Source organism: Erithacus rubecula, assembly GCF_903797595.1.
Source record: "Erithacus rubecula genome assembly, chromosome: 13".
In the NCBI taxonomy this organism is placed as follows: domain Eukaryota; kingdom Metazoa; phylum Chordata; class Aves; order Passeriformes; family Muscicapidae; genus Erithacus; species Erithacus rubecula.
In genome coordinates, this window is record NC_136665.1 from 8,858,047 (window position 1) to 8,875,560 (window position 17,514).

The following is a 17,514-nucleotide window of genomic DNA, read 5'->3' on the forward strand; positions in this document are numbered from 1 at the left end:
CTGGCACAGAGGTTGCTGTCCCTTTGCCACATCGCATTTCATATGAACACCCTCAGCCTCTCCCGGGGCGGGCTGTGCAGAATGGAATCCCCCCAGCCCAGAACCTGGGCTCTGCTGGCCACCCTGCACAGTTCTGCAGGCCCGGCGAGGGGTCATGCACCCGTGTCCGCATCCACCCGTGTCCGCATCCACCCGTGTCCGCATCCACCCGCGGCACACGCGGCTGGCGGCCGGACCTGTGTCGGGAGAGTGAGTGGGGCTGTGGAGGGGGTGTGCTGGTGGGTCGGGGGCTGCGCTCCTGTTCCCGCTGCGGCTTTCATTTATCTGTGGGGCCAGGGGGCAGCACCCCAGCCGGGCACTAGCGCCAGGCCAGCTGCGCTCCTGCCCCGGCCCCGCCCGGCACCTCAGCCAGGTGAGTGTTGGCCCAGCGTGGACCCCCGTCCATCAAGGGTTCGGCCAGGCCAGCCTAGCCTAGCATAGCCCAGCCCAGCCTAGCCCAGGCCGGCCCCTGCGGGCCCGTGCGGGTGGATGCTGCGGAGGGCGTGCCGCTCCCGGCGGATAAAGGCCGGGCGGCGGCGCGGGGCCTCGCATAGCGGGCGGGTCGGGCAGCGGGGAGGCAGCAGCAGCGGCGGCAACAGCAGCGGGCGTGCTAGTTGGAAAAGGAGAGGGGCCGCTGTTGAGCGCCGCGCTCTTCACTTTCTCCCTCCCTCCCCGCAGGCGGCCGGGCGGGGCGCGGGCGGAGCGCAGCGCAGCGGATCCGAGAGGCGGAGCGGGGCTGGCCATGAGCACGCAGGCGCGGGGTCAGGGCGCGCGGAGAGCGGCCGATCCCGACGGCGAGATGCCCGCCACCGAGAAGGACCTGGCGGAGGACGCGCCTTGGAAGCGGATCCAGCAGAACACCTTCACCCGCTGGTGCAACGAGCACCTGCGATGCGTCAACAAGCGCATCGGCAACCTGCAGCATGACCTGAGCGACGGGCTGCGGCTGATCGCGCTGCTGGAGGTGCTCAGCCAGAAGCGCATGTACCGCAAGTACCACCAGCGGCCCACCTTCCGCCAGATGCAGCTGGAAAACGTCTCGGTGGCCCTCGAGTTCCTGGAGCGGGAGAGCATCAAGCTGGTTTCCATCGGTGAGTGCGTCTCCGGCGGGCCGTTTTGTTGTTTTCTCGTTTTATTGTGTCTTTTCCTGCACTGGACCTTTGCCTGGCGGAGCTATGACGACGGGGCTCAGGACAGTGGGGGCTGCGGGCTCACAAGCTGAGGGGCTTCTGCTGGTTCTGTCTTTAAAGAGCTCTGTGTGCCGTGGTGTTGCCCCACAGCCCGCTGCCGGAGCTGGCAGTGAGCTCCTGTCCTCCGCAGCGTCCCTCCTGGTCGCTACTTTATAGGTGAGGCTTTGCTTTCAGGTCTCTCCTGAAGAAACCTAGTGCCGGGGCGTGTTCTCTCCCTGTGCAGCCAGTTCCTCGGGGCACTGACCCCTCCAGCAGCCCGGCAGGAGTATGCGGCTGGACGATGCCGCTCTAGCTGGGCGTACCTGGCTTCTGGCAGAGTGCTGGAGCCAGACTCAAGGCTGTGCGGAAATAGCTGCAGCCGTAGATAGTATAGGAGAGCGGGGAGACTTTGCTCACCACAGCCCAGTAGATGATGCCAGTGTTCAGATTAGCATTGATGCTTGCTTAAGCACAGTTGTAGCTTTTGACCAGGATTGCACTTTCTCCTCAGTCTTTCTGTTGCAGTAGGTTATGGCAGAAAATGCTCAAGGAGCCCTGCTAAGCCCCGGCAATGGGTACTTTGAGCTACTGCCACCCAGGCTGCCATGAGATTCGTGCTATACTGGAGCGTGCAGTTGGTTGATATCTGGTGGTTTGGAAGGCTGCTGGCGTGCACGGATTGCGGATGATCCCTCAGGAATGCATTTGGTTACTGTTTGGGGAATAGCTCAGGTGTGGCCACAACTTAGTCTGTAAAGCACTAATTTGAATGCCTGAGAGATCTCTGGGAAGGAATGTGAATCCCTTTTCTAGTTCTCTCCCGGATAACTCTTAACTACTGCTTCCTGATGTCTTTGGTCTCAATGAATTGCACAGCTGAATTTGGGTGTCTAAAATTCTTGGCCAAGGTAAAAGCTGTTTCTTTTCAGAGGCTTTAACTACAAAAGCAAGAAAGTAACTTCTTGAGTCTGGACAAGACCTGACCCTCTCTGGAAACCTGTATCTGGGTACCCCCTTACTCCTCTCTACTCATGCATAAAAGCAGCTTTGGACAAGAAGTGAGGACTGTTGCTCCCAAGTGGCTGATTGTCCTCCTTGGGCAGAACAGCTAATGTACTTGCAGCTGGGAATGAAGCTGGTGCTAATTATTTACTTAGAGCTGGATTCCCTTTGCACTCAGTGGGGTTCGAATTGCAGCTGCTGATTCCTGGGCTGAGCTTTTGCTAACATCAGAGCTCACCTTTCTTGGCAGCTGCTGGACTAACTCCAACACCAGGCCAGCATTCCCCTCCTATTGTATTGTTTTCCCTAGAAAAATGTTGTTGCTCCAGCTGCCTTCCTCTTTGTCTGTGGAACTTCCCGAGGGTGATGGGTTTGGGAGATCAAGGCTACTCCAGTCAGGTCTGGCTTTCAGTGACTTCCTTTCTAGAAATGCTGCTGCAGCAGCACAGCTCCTTTACATGGTTAGGCTGAACTGCAGGGTGTCTGTAATCATTTAAGAAGTCTATTTGTTTTACAGCTTACTTGCATTGTGCTGGCTATTAAAAAAAACCAAATAAAATTGTAAAAACCCAAACCCTGAGAAAACTTGAGGCTTTGAGAGAATGTAATAACTATGACTGCTGATGACTTTGACATGTCTCAGCCTCTGCATGAAGGAGTGTATAGCTCCATCTGTGCTCTGCCACCTGAGCTGGAGCCAAGGAGTAGCACAGGAGCCCTACTGTACAGTCCTGGATAAACTGAGCCTGTCCTGAAAAAATATTCTGAATGCCCTTTCCAAAAAAGAGTGAGTGAGCCTTACAGTGCTCTGCTGGGTTGAAGGGCTGAAGCCTCGGCACCTGTCCTGCAGGTGCAGCATCCACTGGGTCTACTACCTGCCCCTGGTGTGTTTGTCCCTGCAGGTTCTGAAGAACTTGAGTCTTTCTTTTTGTGTCTACTGTTTAGTCTCTTTTGTGTTGTTGAGCAAAACCAGGGCCATTGCAGACCCTGGAGCTGAAGTGAAAAAATAAACTAGTAAAGGCTCTAGGTGGAGAATTTTTATGACTAGGTTGGTCTTTAGGGCCTGGGGTGTTTAGGGCCAGCTCTGAGCCAAATCAACTGGGAAAACCTGACAGCTGCGCCTGCTGGATTTCTGGCATTAATAATGCCATCAGACCTCTAAGTGGATGCAGTGCCTGTTCCAGTTATTATTTAACTTCCAGGAACATTTTGGAAGCCATGTGTTATGGCTCAGCTACTGCTGCTGTACTACAACCACATTTTAAAACCTTTTCAGTAGCAAGGTTTTGGCATTCAATGTTTGTCTATTTAAAATAAGTCTGCCTATGCACAGTGTTTGACCACAACCTTTCTGGATGCACATTAGCAGCCCAGCCTCTCCTGCTGTTACCCCTTGTTTAGTCTCTGCTCAAAGTCTTTTGCTAGTTTCAAGAAGCTTTTTTTCTGGGTATGAAGTGTCTTCACTTAAATGCTAAATTCACTGCATGTGTGATCTGCTGTAAAAAAGGCCATGAAGCACATAGGTGCTTTGTGCCATCCAGCAAGATGGGAATGAATGCTCTGAAAAAGCTGCTGTGGGAGCAGGTAACTTCACACAGAGCCTTCTGCTCAACATTAGGTGGCTGCTGTGCTGCTCAAGTGTTAACAAGTGTTAAGTCTAGCTTTTTTCCTTGTCTGCTAGACTGAGATAATTGCAAATTCCTGGGTGCTGAGTGGCATGCTGCATGACAGGCACTGGGAGTAGGATGCCAGGAATGTAGAGCACAAGGGCTTTGCTCTTGGCTGAAGGGGCTGATTGACTCTACAGATTACTTAGCAGAGAAGGGAGAGGAGTTGAAGCTAATTTGGTATGGAGTTTGTCCCTTGAAACCCTGGTAACTGGCAGTAGGAGTCAACTGATGTAGCTTAGAAACAGGGGAGTTGGGTGGCTGAAGCCTGGCAAATGGTTTTGGGGTGAGATCTGCCATGTTGCACCCCAGCTTGCAGCTGGCAGGTCCTAGGTGCATACACTGCTGCTTAGTACCTGTCAGCAGTGTTCCCATGGCTGCAGCTCACCCAGCAGCCCCAAGTCACTGGTACAGGGAGAATGGGTGTCAAGCTGCCTTGAGTAAAACTGCAGTCCTGGGCTGCTATAGTCAGATTGAGCAAACTGAAAAATGTGGTTTCTCTGCCAGGTTGCACTTTCACCAGGTAAGTGAGCTGACCTGGCTTGCCTCACAAGGGCAGGATGTGAAGTGGCAATGCAGGTAAATGGATGGGCAGTGGCACATCTGCTGCCATGGCAATAGGATCCAGTGCTGCCCTTGGCTGCAGTTGTGTGATTTGTTTGCAGCTTTGTCTCTGTGGTGGTCCTGTGTCCTGCTACAGTGCCTGCATGCAATTAAGCTATGCCAAGAAGGAGATGGGTGAGGAGAGGATGGGGTTATAATCATGGTCTGTTGGTACTTCCCTCATGGAGTTTGGTGGTGGCATATCCCAGCTGCAGGAATACTGACCATACCTGACCTGTGCATTGGGTGGGGTTTTGGTTCATGACCAAGTACCTGATGTACACACTGCAGTGTGATTAAGGTGAAAGTACCTGTGAGTCTGAGGACCTTACAGAAATCTCACTTAAGAAAATAGTTGAAAGCTGAGTTTCTTCTCTATGTTGCTGATATGTTAAAGAGTGACAAAGCAAACCGTACATTTCTAGAGGGAAAACTAGTTTCCTGTAAAACAGTAAATGTGCTGTCCTGTAATGCTTAGAGGTAGGTCCTTGAAAACAAAAAAGAAAATGTATTTTGAGTCTGTGTACATTTAAGGGTTCTTCTGTCTCACTCAATGTTCTATTAACACATCATAAGGAGGTAGTCAAAATACACTTGTGTTTTGTCTGCCACTTATCTGTGACTTCCCTGGATGCTGTTTTCTGGAAAATGTCCGGTTGTGTCTTGGTAGCAGATTTCTGCTTCTTGAAAATATGACACTTTTCTTCCCCTTGGAAATAATTTTTGATAGATGGGCAGTGGCCCTCTTTGCTGGAGGTGGCTTCAGCTTTGGAAGATTTGGTCTCCTCAGGACCTTCTGTTTCAGTAGCTGGACTGCTGATCTAATGAGAAAAGTACCTTTGCCTGAGCTATGACTTCCAAGTTACAGGAGACTTTAAGGTAGCTTACACAGACTGTTCTTGCATTCTTTTACATATGAGCGGAAACTTGTAAAGTGATCAAACTTCGGTAAAATTACTTAGGGCCAGTTAGACTAATGTGCTAAACAGCTTTTTCATTTAAAGCCCTGAAGGCTATGCCAGCTATTCAAGATGGATTGAAATTTTAACTGCTCCATATTCTAATGCCACGTCCTGTATTGACTTACATGGGGATGTTTAAATCTAAATGGGTTAGGATAACTCTTTTCTAGCCTACAACTGTAACCTAAGAATGTGGTTAGCCTTGTGTGTGGTCATGCTGCTATGTTGCCAGCATTGTTCTGTGTCTGCTCCAAGCAATGGGAAGTAAAACAATGGTCTCTGAATCCCCCAGGCTGCAGAGGAATTCTGTTTTCTCTCTGTCCCTCAGAAAAAAACTTTGAGCAGCTAGTTTGGGTCCTGAGCAAGGGCCTGCTAAGTTTAGACCACTAATCCGTGTTTAGCAAACACACCAGAGTGAAAGTGTATTACTGGTCATGCTGGAGTGAACAAACCTCTGCTGTACTGTGGTGCTTACCCAGGTCCCTGCCACCAGCATCGGGTGGCCCTGTTTTCCTTTATTGCCTGGCATGATAGCTCATGAATGTCACTTGACTCATAAGTCATTACAGTAAAGAAGAGCTCAGTGGTGCTTGGCTCTGTCTGGTGTGATACCAGCGTGCCTGAAGAGCCTGTCACAGTGGCTCTTGCTTACAAAGCTTTGAGTGTGACTGGCTGTCGGGGAGGTAGCCAGGATTTCTGTAGATTAGATGTAGGTGCTTGTGGGGTTTTCTTGCCTTTTTTGGGGCCCGCTGATAGTACTGTGAGTCCTGTTCTGGAGCATCCACCCCTGGGGAAGAGGAGTGCACCATGGTAGTGGTGGTGGGTGGTGGTAGGTGAGGATGGGTAGCTGCAATCAACTTGGATGTGGCAAGAAAAATGCAGTTGAATATACCAAGTGTGTCTCTGCCAGAGGAAGGAAATGCTGTGCAGCTGAATATTAACTTCTGTTGGAAGAATGGAACCCAAAATATACATAGAAAAGACTAGGGGAGGGCACCACCAACCCTTGTTAAGCACACTGTAAGCAGTGTGCTACAGCCTTCCCTTGCAGGTTGCATTCCTGCTAAAGGTCAGAGGTGATGGTGGAACAGTAGGTGTCTTTAGGTGGTGTTTGGAGGAGTAAGAGTAGCAGTTTCCTGAAAATACTGTATCTGTGAAACTTGTGCTAGCTGTTTCTGTAGCTTTTCTTGATTGCTGTTCTTGTCTGTCTGTGTGTGTGGTAAAAGTGGATACTCACCCCACCCTCTTGCAACCCCCCGCCGGGTGGGGTGAGTAGAACTACCCTTGCTCTTCCTGGGAACTTGACCTCGCGTTCAGAGTTGAGTCAACTGAGATCTGAGGTTCTGTGCAATGGGCTAAGCAAGCTCTGCCTGTTTATTTGGATTTGTGCAATGAAACTCTAGTGAGTTTTCCCCCCTAGGTTCTGCTTCTGGGGACTTGGCGTAGATTTTCTTTCCCCACAAGGCAAAAGTTTGTGTAGTTGCACTCCTGCCTGTTTGTGTTCCTCCTTAGGAAGAACTAGTGCTCTGTAATCTAAGAGGGAGGGCTTTCTTCAAGGTCATCATTAGGAGATAAATCCCAGTTCTGTTCTCAAAAGCCTTGCAGTAAGTGTATGCTGTATCTTAACCAGATGGTTCTCTGGGCTCTGATGTGGTCTCTAACTTGTCTGTCAGCCTCCCTTGGCTCTCTGTCCCTCCTGCAACTAACCTTGAATTTTGAAGGTGCCTACATAATATCTGGTACATCACAGGTACATCACATCTGCTGTGGTGGGCTTTGGGTTTGCCTAATGGATTGCAAATCCTAGTGTAAGCACTATTCTGCTGTAAGCAGTTGAAGTCTAACATCCATAGTGATATGTATGCAATGTCTAGTTCCTATTGCTCTTGTACATGGCAACTGGGATACAACCACTGCAAGATTTTTGGTGTTAGTGAAAACAAGCTAGGCCACTTCAAACAGCAGCTGAATGAAGCTTTGCCCAAGTTCCTGGGGAAGTGAGGGTTGCCTGGCACATCCTCCCTTGTGATGAGTAAGGCAGCAGACACTGCCCTGGGCTGCCTGGGAGTGGGCAGAGGGTGGAGTAGCTGAATCCTGTCTCCCCTGGTGTGATGGGTTGAAATTGTTTGGACCTCCAGCTGATGCTGCTTTTGAAAGAAAACAGCCATGTCTCTCTAAAGTGTCTGAGAAGAATGGCCACACAAGTAGCTGCACTCTCTGGTTTCCATTGGGATGCTTCCTCTGCATCAGGTGATGGCTCTTTGCTGTTCCTTACAACTTGGAGAAGTAGACAGCTAAACTAATGGGAAGGGACCAGTAAATACAGAAGGCTGTCTCTTACTTTTAAACATAAATCCAGCAGATATTCAGAGTTAAGTTGGGTCACTGAAATATAGCAAGTTTTACTAATCAGACTGGTGAGTTGGTAGTGGCAGAGCTTTGACCATCCAGGCTATGGCCTTTCTTGTAAAGGGACAAGCTGTTTTCATCTAACAGCAGCAGCAGGTTGCCTGAACTCTCCTGCCAACGTTACCCAGTAACAACACAAAAATTACTGTAGGCTGCAAAGACATCATGGGCTGTGGCTCCTTGTCCCTTGCTTCAGGCCATGCTGTAAATCATGACGCATTTATTTGTCAGAGCATTGAATTACTCTGGCATGAGCTGGCTGGGCTGCGTGGCAGTGTGGCTCCCAAAGGATGGCTCCTCTGAGGGAGAGGTGGGCACAGGCTGCCCTGCTGACACCCAGCCTGCCTGCTGAGAGGGGCAATTCGGGCAATGGCTGTCACAGCACATCCTGCTGTCATTGCTGCAGTTGGTTCTGGCATGGCCTGGATGCTGTGCTGAGCAGAGGCTGTCAGGTACCCCTCTGCTCTCCCCATGCTGCTGGGGTGGCTCTTGCTGCCTCCTGCTTGCCTGGGTGGAGTGCAGGCATTTGCAACACTGACAGTAGCCCTCTGCATAGCTGCTCCACTGCAGATGAGTGGCTGAAAGCACTGGAGGCAACTGCTACCCCATGCTGGTGTGCTTCCACCCATTTCTTGTGCTGAAACCTGTGTGATGAGCTCTGGGCTGAGCTATTAAATGCTGCTCTGAAACGCTGACTCCTATCCTTTATACTGGTGCTGTGAGTATGTCTGGTGCATGTGAGCTGGGGCTGCCCCAGCCTGACCTGGGAGTAGGGAGCTGGTGGCTGCTCTCCTTTGCAGCTCACAGCCCACGGCAATGTCGGGCTACCCTGTGTGCTTGTGACTGGTTTTGATTAGTCTGTGGCCTCTCTTGTAAGGAGACAATGTATTCTGTATTTCTGAGCCTATACTAAAGTGCACTGTCGTAGTTGGTGGGCCCAAATTGAGCAACTGGTGAGCTGTGTTGTGTGCATGTCTGCTCTGGGACCCTGCAGCAGAAGGTACAGCTTACAGAGCTGTGCTGAGCAAACAGCTGTGATATGTGCATTTGAAGGTTATTCAAACACAGGAGAGGAAATACTGTTCCCCTCGGCTAGATACTAACTTGCTCTATCTGTGTTTCCTTTAATTGGTGTAATTAACTGTTTTGCATTCCCTTTTCTCACAACAGCCTTACAGTAGTAGGTGCAGCAGTTTTAGTGGACTTTCCATAGGCAAATACTGGCAAGCCAGGCCTTGAAACTAGTTTGTCTCAGTGCTAAAACACTGATGGGTATATCTGGGAGGTGAGCTTTACCTTTGTGCAGATCCTCCCTTTGTTGTGAGTGGCAGGAGCAGGTTTCCCTGGCCTCAGACTACAGGAGCAAAGAGCTTGACTGGGGGTATATGTGCAGGGCCCTGCATTTGTCTTTGATGCATCTTCCATGCTGGGAACTGTAATAAATACACCTTATATCTGTCATGGTGTGTGACACAAATCTTGGATTTATCTCTCTGCTTTTTATCCTTGCTACAGAACAGGAAGTGCTGGCTTGCTAAACAAAATTGGTGTCTAACTGTCATCTTGATGGTGCAAGGTATCATGTGTTGCCTCATCATCACATCTAGACAGTGAATTTCTCTAGGGTTTCTCTGCAAAACTAGAAGTAACTCTGCTTGTTGGTCTCCCACATAATCTGAAATCTAGGTGTCTTTGAGCCTTCTCCAGCTCCTGGATGTTCCTGAAGGGCTGCCGTTTGCTAATGTCACTAGTTGACTCTGAGCAGTTGTCACTGCTCAGATATGGCCTATCAAATTCCCTTGTGGGGAACAAGTTGGTGTCTGAGTAGACCTAAAATACCATGTGTGGGAAGACTTGGGATATTAATTGTGTTGTTTCAGTTTTGTTCTGGCTGTTGATTATCAGTGTGGTTGCATGCAAATATCCTACAGCTCATGTAACTGCTAGAACAAGATCAATGATCTAATTAAAAGTCAAATAGAAACAGCTTTAGTTGTCTCTGGGGATTATTTCTTTTGGTAACTCTTTTAGGTGTGCAGTAAAAATGCAGCTATGAAGAAGCAGAAAATCTAGGATGGTGACTTCCACAAAAATTTCTGGTGATGCTTGAAAGGGCAGTGACTTATGGTGCTACAGCCTGAGCTCACCAGTGCTGGACACTGCTACTGTCAGAAGTCAGGACAAAGACATGGAGGGTTTTAAACCAGGACTGCAGGACCTTCTATAGTGGAGCCACCTTAATGTTCTCAGTACTTTGTGATTATGTATTCCTGTGCTATTTAGTGCTCACTTGTGAATTCAATGCTCTTAACCAGAGGATGCAGCATATGTGCTGGACAACTGAACAGTGCCATTGAACATGGGTGGCCAAAGGGAGGAGAGTAACTTGCCACAGCCCAATTCAGCTGCTTTGGAGAAGACCCCAGCTTGCAGAGGTTGCTAAACCTCTGCATGTTGATAAACCAACTGTGTACTAATAGTACTTCTCTGGCCTAACCTGAGTGCTGAGCAGGAGCAGGGATTGCCAGCTCAATCAAGGTGCCAATGATCAAGTGAGTTATCCTCCTGTTGGGAGATCAGAGTCAGGTGGCCCAGGAGTGCTCCTGCAGGTCCCCAAGCTGTAGTGTGCTCTCGGCCTCCCCAGAGCCATGCAGAATCAGGTGTGGCTCCCAAGTGGCCAGTGAGGTTTTTTTGCAACATAGAAAAGCCTGAGATAGTCTAGTGGTCCAGGTTCTCTCCAAAAACATACATGGATAAACCCTGATTGCATTCAGCTCACAGCCACTGAGCAGTGGGGTGGCTCAGCACTGCCCTTGGTGCTGTCACACAGGATGATCTGTGGCTGCTCAGTGAGCATTGCTGAGCGTGCTGATGACTTGCAGACATCTGCAGTTGTAGATGCATGTGCTACTCCTGGACAAGGGCATTGCAAAGACCTTGTCCCAGAGGGACATTGGGATGTTGTCACTGGGATTCTCACTGGAGTATATCCCGATCTACTACTTTCTGGAAGGAGGCAGTTTGGAGCTACTCTGCAAGGGTTGTCTCATGGAGGAGGTTTGTTTTGCTGTGAAATACCCATGAGGAGCTGCTAGTTCAGGCCCTGTAAACAGTGGAGATGTCTGGGATTTCCTGGGTGGAAAGCTCTAATGAATTACTTGACTCAAACAGGGAAAACTCTTGAAGTTAGTAGCATAAAGCCCTACTTCAACTCTTCAGATTTTGCTGTGGTTTTGTAGCCTAGCTCTGAGTTTGGTGTCTGAGTAAAGAAGTATTTCTTTAGGTAAATAACTGAAGAAAACTATGTCCTTTTGAAAGGTTTTAATTGCAAAGAGAAGTGAGCTACTTCACACATAGTGTTGCACCTATTGGCTGAAAGTACTACTTAAGGCAAAGGAAGTTCAAATATTTAATTTAACCTTCTTTATTACTTAAACATAGGCTTTAAAAAACTGCAGAATATTTCTTACTCTACCTGTAAGAAAAGTAACTCAGACTTCTGAAGCAGTACCTGGTTAGCAAGAGTATTTAAGCTCAAATGTAGAAGCTGAAAGAAACAGCCCAGATTTCCTCTGGGAGTAAATAAACACTTGTGGGGCTCTTGTTGTCTGGATGGAGGTAATAGTATACCAGTAAACATTTTTCTATGAAATGGAGGAATTGCTACAAAACAATGTCATCTAATGCTGCATCAAATGTGGTGGGAACCTGGAAAAAAGCTATGGGGGATCAGACAGAGCAGCGTAGCTTGTGAATTTGCTGCAACTATTCCAGCTCTAGAAGAATTGTCCCTAGAGCCAGTGGTCTACATTTTTAGTGTTGTTTTAAAAAATAGGAAATACAATAGATTTGCAAATATGAACAATGTGAGACTGCAGATTAAAAATGGGATCTTGCAGCTGGTGAGACTTTGGATAATTGCCTGCACCATTCTTGGTCAGTATATGTGTGATGGAGTCCTTGAAGACTATTTTGGAAAGACTTGTGTGAAGCCTTTAGTTGGAGGATTTGAGGTCCAGTCTCTGGAGAGGAAAGGTAGTATCCCTCTGAGCACTGGCTAGTTTGGAAGCTCTGTTAGCAGCCAGAGCCTACTATGGCTGAGCAGCTCCTGACTAAGTTGGAGTAGGCTGATGGTGTCAAATGAGCAGACCTGCCTCTGCCTTTTGCCAGGACAGTGAGATGGCCCCTGAGCAGAGCCCTGGCACGGCGCAGGGCCCGTGCTGCAGGAGGGTAGCTCTGGGGCCTGGGACTGGCGAGTCCATGGCAGCTGGAGAGAGGTGGGGACTTGGACTATTCAGGCCATGCAAAATCCAGACATTTGAAGCAAAGCTTTACTGTGCAGGGAGTGAGTTTGTGTGGGAGGTGGTGGTATATGGTCTGCATGAGCGGGTGTCGCACAGCTGGGGCTAATGTGTGCTCAAGCTGTACCATTAATCCCAGATGGTCCTCTAGACCACCCGTTCAGACTGTGCCTCTGCAGATTCAGCACCGTGTTCCCAGCCATGAAAGCTCCTCTCAGAAGAGGTCTGTCTGATAGTGGTTGCCACAGTTGGATGAATTACCTGGGCCTGAAGCCAAGCGTCTATTCCTGATGTTAGCGGCTTGTAGCTGAAACTGTATAAACACAGCGCTGTCGTGTGTGGGGTGTTAAACACACAGGGCTCAAATCCACACGGTGCAGGGGAGAGCCTTGTGTGATGTGCAGATGGAAGTGTGTTTATGGCTGTGTTGCACAAGCATACAAAAATGTGTTCAAGCTTCATTGTTTCCCCAGAAAGAGGAGGGGAGCATTTTTCTTTCAAGATGCAGCACATGGTATTTTTTACTGAAAAATTGACATACCAGGGAGAAAGCAACCCCATTCCTTCTTGGAGAGGGCTAGTCATGGCTTCCAGTGGAGAGGGGTGAAGCTCCTGGGGAATTAAATCTAGCTGGCTCACACACAGAAGCTTGAAGACATCTTCATAATGGTCATGGAAAAGCAGCAGTGCTTTCCAGGCCATGTGTTTGTAGTGACTGTGTCCTGCACACCCTTGCTTAGTGTGCAGCTGCAGAAAGGAGCCTGGCTGTGTGTCACCTTTGCCTGCTTGACACTCACATGGCAGTGCTGTGGTGATGGCTGGAGCTTGAAGACAGGATGAGAGCTCATTTTGGGTGTTTCACACCATCACAGCAGTGCTGAAGGGCAGTGGCCTGGTGAGACAGTTCTGGTGTTGGCATGTGTGGGTGCTACTGGTGCTATGTGTTTGAGTTGAGTGAGTACTACATCTGAATATCAAAATGAACTGATGAAATTCAGATTTGGAGGGTAACTCCAAAGTGCCTGATCTAATCTGCACTGAAGGTACAATTGCACATTTCATAATTTAAACTCAGCCAGCAACTCCACCCCACACAGCTGCTCACTCACTTCCCTGCCATGAGATGGGGAGAGAATTGGAAGAGTAAAAGTGGGAAAACTCGTGTGTTGAGATGAAGACAGTTTAATAAGCAAAGCAAGGTGTTCCTTCACCACTTCCTATGGGCAGGAAGGTGTTCAGCTACCTGTCATGTGTAATGTTTACTGGGGAAGACAGGTGACATCACTCCAAATATTCCCCTCTCCACTTTCTACTGGTTTTGTGCTGAATGTTACACAGTATGGGGTATCCCTTGAATCACTGGGGATCTGCTGTCCCCTCCCAATTTCTTATGCATCCCCAGCCAACTCGCTGATGGGGTGAGAGACAGAAAATGCCTTGATTCCGTGTAAGTGCTGCTCAACAGTAACAAAAACATCCTTGTGTTATCAGCATGGTTTTCAGCACAAATCCAAAAACTAGCTCCATTCCAGCTACTGTGAAGAAAATTCAATCTATCCCAGCCAAACTGAGCAGAGCACATTAGAGTTAATTACCTTTCCTGTTGCTTCTCAGGGAAATGGTTGGACAGAGCTAGAATAACTGTGTCATTAAGCTGCAGAGCATCTGTAGTGTGGTACCTGGGCTTGTATGCTTCAAAACAAGCCAGCATAGAGCAGTGCTGTTAGGTGCTCAGAGTCTGAGATGATCAAAACTGAAACAAACCACAAATCTTTTACAAAGCTAAAGTAACTGGTAGGTTGCTTTCTGATGTGTTACTAACCTCAGACCACAAAATGTGCTCAAATCCTCATTTTGGTGCTGCAGTGTGGAGTGGAGATGGGTTGAGCTGTGCAGGGCTGCATGAATGGGGATTTCCTTTGAACAGCCTTATGCACAGTGAATCACAGTCAGTGTAGCAATTCTGGTTTCAAATGGAAAAATTGAAACTTGGTGGATGTTGTGGCCAAGGATTTCCCCAAACAGTAATCACTTCTGATAATTTCAAATGTGTTGGTTTTGGCTTCACAAAGTCTATCCCTTGCAGCTTTTGTGCCTGGCGTCTGCTACACAGAAGATGTTAGACAGCCCTATCTGAATAGGCTTATTTATCTCGGCAAGATTTTACATGCTGTTTCATATAACTATCTTGACCTACCCCCAGTGTGAATAAACACGTTGTTAGTAGCACAGAGGTCACTTTGCTGCCTGGAAACCTCTGCATTATTTGTTTCTTCTTTGGTCTTGCTGAGGTGTTTTTTTTTGTAGCCCTGTCTCTTGCAATTTTTTCATCTCCAACGCCTGGGGTGCCTGAGAGTGGACCTTCCTGTTGTCCCCAGCGCTGAAGATTGGTAACATTCATTTGGAAATGTGAGACACAGCACATTGCTAACAGCTTGTCACCTAATGCCTCTGCCACCCCCTGGGAGGTCTTTGCAAGAACTAGACAGGTTTTTGACTTTGAGACCTGAAGTAACCTGTGAGATTTAGGACTACCTTCTGAGACAATTTGCAACTTTGTTGTGTCACTTGCAGTATTTGGGCCCTACAGTTGTTTTTTTATTTTTTTTTTTTTTTTTCAGTTTAGCCTTTCTGATTGAGGCTTGGCTTTCTGGTTGTGTATGCACAATTTGTGTTGTGAAGACGTGCTATTTTTTTTGGTTACGCATATGAATGAAACAACCTTGAGTTTATCAGACTCCTAGAGAAGTGTTTCTTGTGAAGGGTAAGCAGTTAAACATTTGACTAGAATTTTAATGCCTTGCTTAAACTGAAACTCCTTTCCTGTTAATTGGCTAGCGGTGTAGCTGTCTGCTCTGATGGCTAGGTGAAGCCTTCCTGTGGCATGGCAGTAAATGTACTGATTCCTGGGGAGCGCATACCTGTTGTAGGATCATTCCATTTTCTCTCCTGTCTCATGACTGGAGGAGGGAGGAGTAGTTTGTGTCATCACTTGGTTTCAAAAGCTGAGCCAAATGTTTCTCGGCAAAGTGCGATAAAAGGCAGGAGGATGCCTTCTTCCCCCTCCCTCCATCATTTAACAGAAATCCAATTCTGGCATGTTCACTCCCCACTGCAGGGACTTTCCTTCTCAAGTTATTCCGGGATGATTAATTAGCCCTTGAGCGCCTTGTGCTGGGCTGTCCCCATGGCTTCCTGGAGCTTCCCTCCACCTCCTCTGAACCTGGGGCTGCTGGCTATGCTGAAACCCTTCCCTGCAGCCCGCTCCCTGCTGCCAGGTGGCCCTTTCCAGGTGGGGGCTTTCCCAGTCCACCTGTGAGGTTGTCTGTGGGGTTCGTGCCGTTGGTCTTGGCACGCTGCCAGCGATGCTGTCCTGGAGGATGGGTTGCTGCTGAGTCCACTCGAGCCCATGGGGAGCACGATTGTCCCACCAAAGCTTGGGCTCCCTTTGCGTTATGAAGCATGAAGGCTGACTGCTCTGCCACTCAGCTTTTACTCATTCCTTCCTGGGAACGTGGATCTTTGCCATCCAAGGGGATGAATGTCACTTGCTGGTTTGGTGGCGGTGCAGGATGCCCGCATTGTCTGTCCCCAGCACAGGCAAGTGGGAGCTGCGGTGTCCCGGCCGCTCCTGGGGCCGGTGGCAGCACGGAGGGGCGTTGGGATGAGCTCAGCAGCCGGGAATGCGCTTTGCTGGTGCAGGGGCCGTGCTCACAGGGCCCATTGTGGGGTGGTTTTGGCACCGATGCCATGGGCGGCGGCGTGCTGTGGCAGGCCCAGAGCCGCTGTGCCGCTCTCCGTGTGCGGGGCCGGAGCTGCAGGCGGGGCACGGGGGTTCCAGGATCGGGGGAACCCCTCGCGGTGCTGCTGTCCCCGCCGTGCCAGCTGTCGGGGCGAGCCGGGGTTTTAGGGTCAGTGTGGCGCTGGCGCGCTGCCCCGCCAGGCTGGCGAGGGGCTCGCTGGCCGCGGACAAAGCGGCACTCATGGCAAATTGCTGCCCTACAAAGGCTGAACACTCAGACGCCTTCCTTTCTTCCCCCGCCCCAAAAGGATCTCAGATAAAGGGCGCGGCATTCCTGTGTGCTGTTCGGCTGGGTGTCTGTGCTGCAGTCCTGCAGCTGAATGGGGACCTGCTGGGCAGGGAGCAGCCGGCTCTGAAACAGCGCTGTGAACGGCGGCTCTTACTGTTCTGTGTTTCATCCTTGCTCACTGCTAATCCCATCCCAGCAGCGTGCCAGCAGAGCTGAGCCCTCCTGGTGCTCCCAGGCAGTATTCACAGCAAGGGCTGAATGTGCACTAACACCTGTCTGCAGCTCCTCCTGGACATAAGAGTAACGTGTTTACCTTCTCATATCCCAGCTTGGGATGTGGCACTTAAGGCAGCAGAAACCTAGGTGTGTTCAGACTGAAAGTATTAAGGAACTTGATCATAAGCCACCCTCAGTTTGACTTTTTTCCCCAACCACCTTAATAATTCCTAATTTTGAAATTCTTGACTTTTCCTTTAAGCCCACTTGGGTGATTTCAGTTCCTCTTGGAGAAGCTGGGTTGGTTGCTGTTGCTGTTATACTGCTGGCTTAAACTTGCTTTGTGTTATGCTTTTCTCTTCTGGTTGTGAGACATGAGTGGTCTCTGGGTACCTGTTAAGGAGTTGGGCAGAGCTATTTTAATGTGTTTTGCTCCTGAGAGCTCCATTGGTTTGATTATTTTTATTCTTTACAATATTAAAAGTCTATGATATTTTTTCTTGCCAAACCTACACTGAAAGAACTGGATTTGAACTTTTTTCAGTCACCAGCTCCATCTCATGAGTTCGTTTCTAGAGGCCCAACATGCACCAATAGACAGTACAGAGTGATGGATGCAACAGTGGCCTAGTTCTCGGTCATAATTGCTTTCAAATCCAGTTGAAATAAACAGTATTTTAATAGTTTAAAACCCTCTGAAGTGTAATGTTTAATATCTCAAATCTGAAGATTTTTCTCACAAAGGAATCTTACTATTTTTTTTGATAACCAGTCATCCTGGTAAACCTAGAAGAAAATGGATTCTGTCTCTTGCAAAAAAATAAAACCCCTTATTCTTTTTTATTCTCTTGTCCATGCCCAGATCACCACTCAGTTACTTCTTACAACCCTCAGTGAAAAGCTATTCCTCCTCTGGAAAGCTTACCTTGTAAAATGCTTAGTGGATCTCCGAGTGTACATGGTGTATCATTTAGACTCCCTGAAGATAGAGTTCCTCATGTTACAAAATCCCCGAGGCTCGTCAGTGAGGCTGAGGAGTGGCTGTACCTTGGCAGGGTGTGGGAGCTCGGTGAGCTGAAAGCCCAGGGAGGCTGGGCTGAGCAGGACGCTGAGGA

The 17,514-nt window shown here is 48.9% G+C and overlaps 1 protein-coding gene across 3 annotated transcripts in view; it reads left to right on the forward strand.

Annotated features, from left to right (window-relative positions):
* The first annotated feature begins 612 nt into the window (after positions 1–612).
* FLNB (filamin B) overlaps positions 613–17,514 on the forward strand; it is a 70,423-nt gene continuing 53,521 nt past the window's right edge. For 2 of the 3 annotated variants that reach the window (XM_079316821.1, XM_079316820.1), the window contains exon 1: positions 665–1,130. In XM_079316821.1, the coding sequence (XP_079172947.1) occupies positions 782–1,130 (349 nt within the window). In that variant the 5' untranslated portion in view covers positions 665–781. Of the gene's footprint in view, positions 1,131–17,514 lie in introns of all 3 variants that reach the window. The other variant, XM_079316822.1, reaches the window with a different exon arrangement.